At 35.5% G+C, this 11,927-nt stretch overlaps 1 protein-coding gene across 1 annotated transcript in view; it reads left to right on the top strand.

Moving 5' to 3' along the window:
- Positions 1–544: 544 nt before the first annotated feature.
- The window catches only part of vps4b (vacuolar protein sorting 4 homolog B), a 33,730-nt gene continuing 22,347 nt past the window's right edge, over positions 545–11,927 (top strand). Inside the window, exons 1-3 of the mRNA XM_051700155.1 lie at positions 545–692; positions 6,759–6,870; positions 6,983–7,083. Of these exons, the coding sequence (XP_051556115.1) occupies positions 672–692; positions 6,759–6,870; positions 6,983–7,083 (234 nt within the window). The 5' untranslated portion in view covers positions 545–671. The remainder of the gene's footprint in view (positions 693–6,758; positions 6,871–6,982; positions 7,084–11,927) is intronic.

The raw sequence follows: 11,927 nt of genomic DNA, 5'->3' as shown, positions 1-11,927 counted from the left end.
ACCTGTATATCTGGATGTATTACAGTAATGAGAATTGGTCCCAAAAAAATCTTGGTCCTAAAAACAGGCTTTGCTTTCTCTATGAATTCACATTTTACATTCTTATTTATTTTTTTTGATTTTTGGGTTGAAGTGTAAGCTGTATCTTCATCTCTCAGCACTATACAGACTTTATAGATGCATTCGATTTTTTTTTTTTTTCCATAAAACTTCATTTGTTTATGTATCATGTTAAAGTGACTCTCTTGAAATTATCCAGTGGAATGTCTTAACCCACACTAAAATATTAGTTAAGTTTATCCTTAATTTTTTATTCTTTGCTGAATACTAACGCATATCAAACAATGAGCAATATAGCTTAAATCGTATTATTACGCCTATTTTTGCTGATTATTCAACAGAAAAATACATGATTATTTTCAGAAACGACTATGAATTCCTATTCTATCCTCCTTGTTTGGGTGTGGGCAACAAACCAACTTTAGAAGGCATTGAACTAAACACGTTCTGATCAGATTGTTCCTCAGGCTGAGTGTGAGAATGAGGAGGCGCTGTTCTCGTGTTTTCCTTCAGTAATAATCATGCCTCATCTGTGAGTCGAGTGGGTGTTACGAACAGACGCTAAACAGACCATAGAAACTTTCTGCGGAATATCTACAAATCAACGGGACATGGAGCCTACTAATTTACAGGTAAAGTACTTCATGACAACATGAATACAGATAAGGTTTCGTTATTTGTATAGTTTAATTGCAGATCCGATTCCGATTTCGTGAGAAATCCTGTTGTCAACGAAATCACTTAAATAATTGTACCTGTATTTCACATTCATTTCTTGCGCAACGCTGACCGTCATTGTCATTATTTCAAAATGACTTGTATTTTATCAATCCTAAAGTACAAACAGTTCAATGGCTGTCTCAAAAGCGTGTGGGCTGACATCTTTAGACTGCATTTTCTGACCCGGAAGGCGCAAACATGCTGCCCAGATATAAACAGCTGTGTATGTTTTGAGACACAACGTACTAACAACGGACATTCAACATTTCTACAGTATAGTATCAGCTCAGGAACAGTGTCAGTATTGTCTTGTTTTGACCATGATATTAAGACAGTAGGTTATTTGTTTTCAAGGCATTGACCTCAAGAAAGTTTAGTGATATGCCAGTAGTTGCCAATATTAAGTTGTCTATTATAACATTAGGCTATTTGAGTGGTTTATTATTTTCAGCTACTTAAAAATTGCAAATACAATTGTTAATTGTAATGTGACTTTAAGATAATGATAACCCGAAAGCCACACAAACAAATGTAATTAAATAATCTGAGAAACAAAAGTGAAACAAAACAAATGAGAAAATAAATGAGATTTTTATCAAGAATAATCTGAATCTATCAGACTCATTTGAATATTTAATAGACTCCTGCTTATCTGAATTTTCTGGTAGACTCAGGATCATCTACATCTCTATCAGTCATGCAAATATGAATCTCTATTTTAATCTCTATCAGACTCAGGATAATCTGAATCTTTATTTGGGTACGTTTACACGACAATGATTTACTAAAAACGGAAAAGTTTTTCCATTGCGTTTTTGAAAAGTTTCGCGTACAGAAGACAACGTTGTCAAAACGATCCCCGTTCACACGGATCCGCAAAAACGACTAAAAACGCTGTATTATGCATGCCAGGCCAGTAGTTGGTGATGTCACTTTGTAAAGAAACACTACGCGCCTGCGCACATAAGCATTCTTCCACAGAGCGGTGAATACAAACAATGAAGATGGTGAAAGCACTGAGCAATTTTGTCTAGACGTCTATCCAATTCATGATAATCTGAACATCTATCAGATTCATGATAATATGAACATTATCAGATTCATGATAATATGAACATCTATCAGATTCATGATAATCTGAACATCTATCAGATTAATGATAATATGAACATCTATCAGATTCATAATAATATGAACATTATCAGATTAATGATAATATGAACATCTATCAGATTCATGATAATCTGAACATCTATCAGACTCATGATAATCTGAACATCTATCAGACTCATGATAATCTGAACATCTATCAGACTCATGATAATCTGAACATCTATCAGATTCATGATAATATGAACATCTATCAGATTCATGATAATCTGAACATCTATCAGACTCATGATAATCTGAACATCTATCAGATTCATGATAATCTGAACATCTATCAGACTCATGATAATATGAACATCTATCAGATTCATGATAATATGAACATCTATCAGATTCATGATAATATGAACATTATCAGATTCATGATAATATGAACATTATCAGATTCATGATAATATGAACATCTATCAGATTCATGATAATATGAACATCTATCAGATTCATGATAATCTGAACATCTATCAGATTCATGATAATATGAACATCTATCAGATTCATGATAATATGAACATCTATCAGATTCATGATAATCTGAACGTCTATCAGATTCATGATAATCTGAACGTCTATCAGATTCATGATAATCTGAACGTCTATCAGATTCATGATAATCTGAACATCTATCAGATTAATGATAATATGAACATCTGTCAGATTCATGATAATCTGAACGTCTATCAGACTCATGATAATCTGAACGTCTATCAGATTCATGATAATCTGAACGTCTATCAGATTCATGATAATATGAACGTCTATCAGACTCATGATAATCTGAACGTCTATCAGATTAATGATAATCTGAACATCTATCAGATTAATGATAATATGAACATCTATCAGACTCATGATAATCTGAACGTCTATCAGATTCATGATAATCTGAACGTCTATCAGATTCATGATAATCTGAACGTCTATCAGATTCATGATAATCTGAACGTCTATCAGATTCATGATAATCTGAACGTCTATCAGATTCATGATAATCTGAACATCTATCAGATTCATGATAATATGAACATCTATCAGATTCATGATAATATGAACATCTATCAGATTCATGATAATCTGAACATCTATCAGATTCATGATAATATGAACATCTATCAGATTCATGATAATATGAACATCTATCAGATTCATGATAATCTGAACATCTATCAGATTCATGATAATCTGAACATCTATCAGATTCATGATAATATGAACATCTATCAGATTAATGATAATATGAACATCTATCAGATTCATGATAATATGAACATCTATCAGACTAATGATATTATGAACATTATCAGACTAATGATATTATGAACATCTATCAGATTAATGATAATATGAACATCTATCAGACTCATGATAATCTGAACATCTATCAGATTAATGATAATATGAACATAATCAGATTAATGATAATCTGAACGTCTATCAGATTCATGATAATCTGAACGTCTATCAGATTCATGATAATCTGAACATCTATCAGATTAATGATAATATGAACATAATCAGATTAATGATAATATGAACATCTATCAGATTCATGATAATATGAACATCTATCAGACTCATGATAATATGAACATAATCAGATTAATGATAATATGAACATCTATCAGATTCATGATAATATGAACATCTATCAGACTCATGATAATCTGAACATCTATCAGATTCATGATAATATAAACATCAGATTAATGATAATATGAACATTATCAGATTAATGATAATATGAACATTATCAGATTCATGATAATCTGAACATCTATCAGATTCATGATAATATGAACATCTATCAGATTCATGATAATATGAACATCTGTCAGATTCATGATAATATAAACATTATCAGATTAATGATAATATGAACATTATCAGATTAATGATAATCTGAACATTATCAGATTCATGATAATCTGAACATCTATCAGATTCATGATAATATGAACATCTATCAGATTAATGATATTATGAACATCTATCAGATTAATGATAATATGAACATCTATCAGACTCATGATAATCTGAACATCTATCAGATTCATGATAATCTGAACGTCTATCAGATTCATGATAATCTGAACGTCTATCAGATTCATGATAATATGAACGTCTATCAGATTAATGATAATATGAACATAATCAGATTAATGATAATATGAACATCTATCAGATTCATGATAATATGAACATTATCAGATTAATGATAATCTGAACATTATCAGATTAATGATAATCTGAACATCTATCAGATTCATGATAATCTGAACATCTATCAGATTCATGATAATCTGAACATCTATCAGATTCATGATAATATGAACATCTATCAGACTCATGATAATATGAACATTATCAGATTAATGATAATATGAACATTATCAGATTAATGATAATATGAACATTATCAGATTAATGATAATCTGAACGTCTGTCAAACTCATGATAATATGAACATCTATCAGATTAATGATAATCTGAATGTCTATCAGACTCATTATAATCTGAACGTCTATCCAATTCATGATAATCTGAACGTCTATCCTATTCACGATAATCTGAACATCTGTCAGACTCATGGTAATCTCAACGTCTATCAGATTTATGATAATCTCAACATTTGTTAGACTCATGATAATCTGAAGGTCTATCCAATTCATGATAATCTGAACGTCTGTCAGACTCAAAATAATCTGAATGTCTATACGTTTCATGATAATCTGAACATCTGTCAGATTCGTGACAATCTGAACATCTATCCAATTCATGATAATCTGAACATCTATCAGATTCATAATAATCTGAATTAGGGATGGGCATTTTGGTAATTTTGTCTACTCGAGTACTCGGACTAATGAGGGGCAATTACATGTTCATAACTGTATATATAATAACATTTTTAATATGCATGTTAAATTGAAGTTCAATTTGAAAACTCTGCATTGTGTTCCATTTAGCTGCGCTCTGTCTAGCTCTGTCTAGCTGTTTGAAACACTCGCCTGCAGTATATGCATTGCTTCAGTGCGTTGAGTCCACTGCCACACGCGCCTGGTGTGTGTGTGTGTGTGTGTCCCCAAATGTTCGCTCTTGTGAGGAAAGCTGCGTTGCTCTGTATTGTTGTTGCTGTGATTCATGAAGCGTTCCATTCAACTCTGAGATTCAGAATTTCCACCTTTCAACTGGGGAAAGTGCAACAGAATGACACTTTATATAGGACATCTAACTTGGAAACTCGTGCAGAAATCTTCAATTCCCATTTCGTCGAGATGCAGGTGCGTTTTACTTCACGCAGGGCAGGGAGGTTTACTGTCAGTGACAAACATTTACTTTTTTAAAATAATATCCGTTAACGAGTCAAAGTTCTTACATGAAATGACAATAAAATGTGTTTAGCAAACATTTTGCAGAGACAGGTGTTCAAAACACGGTTAATTACACTCTTTTTTGATTATTGTAATGATAGCATTGCAGCGTCGTATCAGTTTGGTTGCTATGAAACGTTTCTGACAAACAATGTACACCTCAAAAGCACAATGTAATCAATCTCAAAATTAAAAATAAGCTCCCTCTTTGTTTGTGTGTTTAGTTGTTAGGTAATTGTCACTGGATTTCGAATTAAGTGAAAAGTCACATCATGCGTGATCACCATCGATCATCGTTTTCATGATCGATCATTGCTGCCATGTCCAAGTACTAGTGCCCATCCCTAATCTGAATTTCTATAACACTCATGATAATCTGAACATCTGTCAGACTCAAGATAATCTGAACATCTATCAATTTCATGATAATCTGAACATCTGTCAGAATCATGATAATCTGAGGGTGTACTCGCACTAGGCCCGGTTACCTTGTACCGTGCCCAAGCACTATTGTCCCCCCTCCCCACTCCCCCGCTGGCCTGCACTCACATTGCACTTAATGTTCTGGGCCTGAGCACGCTTATGTCATTACGATGCGACTTTTTGTTTTGAAGAAAACAGAAAGAAAAGCGCTCTCGCACAGCACATTGGAGTCAATCATTGTAACGTTACTTACTTTGTGGCTTATTTAGAGTTGTTTGGGGCGCGGTGACACACGGCCCTCTCACATACCTAATTGTCGACAGCATCAAACCGCTGGAATTTATCCTTTTCGTTCGATGAGTGCATCCCGGGCCCAGGCGCGGTACGGAGCGATCACACTAGTCAAACAAACTGGACTTTGGGGGTCAAACGTGCTCGGGCACGGTACAGTTCGCCTAGTGTGAGTACACCCTGAATCTCTAAAGAATTTATGATAATCTAAAAATCTATCATAAAATATCTACTAAAGTTAGGTGTAAAATTCGATGTGTACTAAAATACAAATGTAAACTACTAGTATACAGTATATTGTGTTTACTAAACTAGTTTCATAATGATCTAAATCTCTATCAGATTTAAGATGATTAAAATCTAACAGACTCATAATCTTAATCTCTATCAGATTTATGGTAGAAATCCCTATCAAATTCATGATAATCTAAATCTCTGTGAGATTTATTACGAAATAAACAAATAAGTAAATCAAAATATCTACTCAAGACTCTTAAATTGACACATGGCACAACAGAGTTGCATAATCAATAGCATTAGTACATACAGTATGTAAATGTGAAATGTCAAGGAATATTGTTTAAAGATGGTCTGTTTCAGTAGTATTTGTTCACACTTGAATCAAAGTAGCTGTGGGTCTTCATATCTCCTATGACTTAAATGCATAGGAGACATGTTTGAGTCTCCAGTTAAAATAAGCACATATGCAATTGCTTCATTTCACAGAAAGCTATAGCTGTAGCTAACAAAGCTTCACAGGAGGATCAGGCTGGAAATTATGAGGAGGCTGTTAAATCTTATCAACATGCAGTGAAATATTTTCTGCATATAATAAAACGTGAGTGCTTAAATATGGGGCAAACCTTTTTTTTAGAATAATTTGCAATGGTCTGCTCAAAGTCTGCTTAAAAATATCTTGTCATTTTAACCCTTTGTTTCCATGTATTCAGGTGAACCACAGGGTAAAGAGGGCAATCAGAAGATCAGAGATACGTGCAAGCAGTATCTTGACAGAGCGGAAGAGCTCCAAGACTATCTTGATAAGAAAGAGGTTATTATCAATAATACAATTTTCACTGTATCTTTATGAATTTATGAATATGTCCAAGCAACATGGAGGTTAATGGATTGAATGCCAGAGAACCATGATGTGTTCAACACAAAATCCTTCTGGGTATTTCTCCCGCACTCCTTTTCCATTGTCATGGTTTTCGGAGCCCAATCTGTCCCTGATAATATGGTTCTGGGCTGGAAAAACTGTCTCCACCATGACCCTTAAAACTGCTGGTCTCGAACAAGGAACCGCTAACGTCAGGGGCTGGGGTTGGGATAATGTCTTCATCATGTAAAATTTTAACTAAGCAGACTGATTTAAAACATAAATAGATCGCATCAAACTAAATGAATCCTGTTATGATTTTATTATATCACACCTGTATTATTATCATTTGATAACTTAAGTTAAAGTTGATCCCTCAGATGAGGTTGTGAATTGTTTGGGCCTTTTCTATCATTCTCTTTCATTTTGATAACAGTAAGGGGTTGTTGTTATTGCACCAGATATCAAGCTGTCTCACTTCTTCCCAACAGACTGTCTCTTCATTATCCTTAAAGAGCTCCCTTAACCTATGGTCTTGTCAGTAAATTTAATGATGTGATATTGTGGATGTTTGGTGATGGTTCTAGGGAAGGAAGATGAAAATCAGGGAGCTCCAGTGCTGAGAATGGAGGGGTCCTACTGGGATCTTATCTGTGATCTATTTCTTAAAAAGTCAAGGACCCAATAGCAGAGATTGGTGTTTTGTCCAAAACACAATAATTGGTTGACCAGGGTTTGGGGTATGATTGTGATGAACGTTGGGCTCAACAACATTATTACATTATTATGCCAGCAGCCATATCACCCTGCAGCTCTTGCCTGGTTGCCCACTATAGCTAAACAGGGTTGAGCCTGGCCAGTACCTGGATGGGAGACCTCCTGGGGAAAACTAAGGTTGCTGCTGGAAAAGGTATTAGGGAGGCCAGCAGGGGGTGCTCACCCTGTGGTCTGTGTGGGTCCTAATGCTCCAGTATGATGGGAACACTATACTTTAAAAAGGCACCGTCTTTCGGATGAGATGTTAAACTGAGGTCCTGACACTCTGTGGTCATTAAAAATCCCAGGATGCTTCTCCTAAAGAGTAGGGGTGTATCCCCGGTGTCCTGGCCAAATTCCCCCCATTGGCCCTTCTCAGTCATGGCCTCCTAATAGTCCCAATCCATTAATTGGCTCTATAATTCTACTCTATCCTCTCCACCAATAGCTGGTGTGTGGTGAGCGTAATGGTGCACTATGGCTGCTGTCGCATCATCCAGGTGGATGCTTCACACTGGTGGTGGTTTAGGAGATTATTCCTATACTATGTAAAGCACTTTGAGTGCCTTGAAAAGTGCTATATAAATGTAAGCAATTATTATTATTATTATAGGAGTATTGGCATATACATTATATTATGACATAAGAGTATTCTTAGTGGTGTACCTGTATTCATTGAGCTTCAGCGGCCAATAATCGTCATTATGTGAAACTCTTGTTTTATTGCAGTGTTGGTTTGAAAGGTGAGTATGTGGTCCTTTGCTGTTGTTTGATCGCATTCAAGCACATGAACGTTTACACTAAAAGCTCAGTTTGGTCACATACATTTTCAACCACCTTCGAATGTGGTTGAAGTGAAAAAATCTCAAGGTTTTGGATCCTATTTACACCCGTATTTAGTGTTGTCCCGTTTCAAATGGACATGGCCTAAATGCAATGTGCTGGTCAATGAGCCACAATACAGGAAGCAATTTGAATTTTGGATAACAGTGTTTGGTGAATGCATTCTTTTAGTCCATGGCCAGGGTTGCCATTTGGCTCAGCTGTTTTGCAATTACTTTGAAAAAACGAAAACCGCAGGTTGTCCGATTTAGTAAATCATATTGTTTGTGATCTACACAACAAATTGTGTTTCTCTTCTAAACTTATTTTCTTTACTTTCGATTAATGTAACTCACTAAAATGTACACTCTACTAGATTATGTTATGAAGGGGGAATGTTATGTGAATCAATCAAGTCTGTTCAATAACTTGGGCAAGAGGATTTGGGCCAGGGATTTGTAGTTCCCGGCATGTTGAAATTAAGTGTTATTTTATACATTTTTGAGCAAGATAAGAAAGGGGAGACTTAATAGTTTTTAATGTTGTTATTTTGAGATTTAGAACCAATTATGATATGCTGGGTTCCCATTGTGGTGAAGAGTGGAGCTTTTGCCTAGGTTGAGGACACAAACACCATGCTGTATTTTGCTTTACTCAAGTAGCAAATGCTTCTTGTATGCTATTGTTGGCTAAAAGTTAGCTAACTAGCATAACTTTAAAACATAAATCAGTAATGTATCACACAAATATTATGTAAAGCTGAAGAATCATATTAATCATGTTAGGGACACATAAAATCACACTGAGGCTACTTACAATGAAGTTATGTTTTCTGACAAAAGAATTATTGAGCTAAACCAAGCTGAAAAAAATGTGTTGATGTAACTTAGAACTTAGGTAGAACTGATGTACATGATTTAATCATGTAAATTCATAGAATTTTTTTCATTGTACTTACATCTCAGCTGTGGTTACATTAAGTCTCTGGTCATTTATCGGTCTGTTGGATGCCTAAAAATAACAATAGATTGTCTGGGAGGCAGGTATCATGCGAGCAGGCGAGGTGATTTTGTTTCACCTGTAGTCAGTGAGACTCTTCCACGTGCACATGGTTTATTGTTGTTGGAATGACATTTTATTTTCAGGGTGTTGGAGGCTTTGGCTCTTTTGATGCAAATGAAAAAGTTAGTTCTGGTTGTCCTAAGCACTGCCCACTTGCCAGATTTGAAAGCAGCATGAAATTTGAACAGAGTCTGGAACTCTGCATTCAGGCAAGGCTTCTGGGTTGGGATGTAGGTTGATTTTCAGGGACCCAATGGGGCCACAGTATGACTCCGAATGGCGCAGAATCAACCTTTAACCGCGTGTGGAAAAATGAAGTATACCTTATTCATTACACTTTTATTGCCTTTCTGGCCAAGCTGGTTCTTCACCAAAAAGACTTGTTAGTTAAGCTAGTGAAGGGCCTGGTAGCACACCAGCATACAGTGGTAGCCTTTGGAACAGGGTGTACTATGTTCTATTACCATAATTGTTTAAAACTTTGTTTTTATTATTTATTTTTTACTGTGGTGTCTTCTTCCAGATGACATAGTCATTCTGTTATAGAACATGGTTCTAGAGGAACTCTAGTTAAATCTTTGTCTTATTTCTAGCATGCAGTGTTGCAATATAAATGTGTATTTTGTGACTCATGCTTGTAGTTGACCTTTAACTGTGACAATAGTGACAATTGTTTATAGCTCATTCATCTAACTGATGACATCAGACTTTTAGTATCTATATTACTATAGTAACAGATTGGCCTACTATGTAGCTGTAAATTTGTAGATTATTTGTATACTAGTAGTAGTTAACCCATATATATTTTTCCACATGCCCCATAATGTTCTTCAAGTTACAGAATTTATCCTTCATGATTTGGAGGCAAACAAATGTTTATAATTAAACTATAGTTGCAAACGACTTTTGATCAATTTTCCTTCTGATAAAAGGATGGGAATAAAGAGCTAAAGCTAGAAGGAACTGAGACTTAGGTTAGGGGTCAACTTCATTTTGATATAGTGGTGACCGTGCTAATGGACACAAGGACCATATCTCAGTAACTATAAGGTTTTGAGTTAAAAGTCTAATGCACACAATGTGTGTTTCCTCTTGCAGTGGTTTTGTAAGTTAGTTTCAAACATCTTGTTCAAAGTCCTCTTAAATTAGAATATTGTTTTGGTTAAATTTTGATGTCATCATGTTTTGTGTAATAGCTGTTGGGGACACAAGTGAACACCACATTCAGGCAAGTGTTAACTATATAATGAAGGTAGATTTTAATGAAAAGGTTAAACTGTTCTCCAGACATGAACAGTTCAACCAGGTCAGGGCAAGTTTTCACAATTTCATTTGGACATTTTCAATTTATCAGTTACAATATTTGTTGGCCAAAACAATGCTTTGATATTTTTTTAAGTGACCTGTTTCTTTGTTGTTTCATGAACCACTTTGTGCTTCATAACTGGTTTTACCTTTTGCATTTGTTTTTGCCGAATTTGTTTTGGTGGTGGTGGTCTCTCCAAATGTTCACATGAAACCTGATAGGTTTTGTGACAGCTTACCCCTAATAGAAAAGCTCAATGTGTTAAATGAACTTGTATCTCTTTTTCTTGGGCAATAACAGTGGAAAAGTTTGGTAGCTTTTTTGTAGCCAGTACTGTCATGTACACACATCAGCCAAACATTAAAACCACTGACAGGTGAAGTGAATAACATTGATTATATCATTACAATGGCACCTGTCAAGGGGTGGGATATATTAGGCAGCAAGTGAACAGTCAGTTCTTGAATTTCATGTGTTGGAAGCAGGAAAAATGGGCAAGCATAAGGATCTGAGTGACTTTGACAAGGGCCAAATTGTGATGACTGCACAACTGGGTCAGAGCATCTCCATAACGGCATGTCTTGTGGGGTGTTCCCGATATGCAGTTGTTAGTACCTACCAAAATTGGTCCAAGTAAGGACAACTTGTGAACCGGCAACAGGGTCATGGGCGCCCAAGGCTCATTGATGCGCGTGGGGAGCGATGGCTAACCCGTCTGGTCCGATCCCACAGAAGACTGTAGTACAAATTGCTGAAAAATGTAATGCTGGCCATGATAGGAAAGTGTCAGAACACACAGTGCATCGCAGCTTGCTGCATATGGGGTTGTGCAGCCGCAGGCCGGTCAGAG

The sequence above is a fragment of the Myxocyprinus asiaticus genome, chromosome 6 (assembly GCF_019703515.2).
Source record: "Myxocyprinus asiaticus isolate MX2 ecotype Aquarium Trade chromosome 6, UBuf_Myxa_2, whole genome shotgun sequence".
NCBI lineage: Eukaryota > Metazoa > Chordata > Actinopteri > Cypriniformes > Catostomidae > Myxocyprinus > Myxocyprinus asiaticus.
This window is presented reverse-complemented; position numbering and strand designations above follow the sequence as displayed.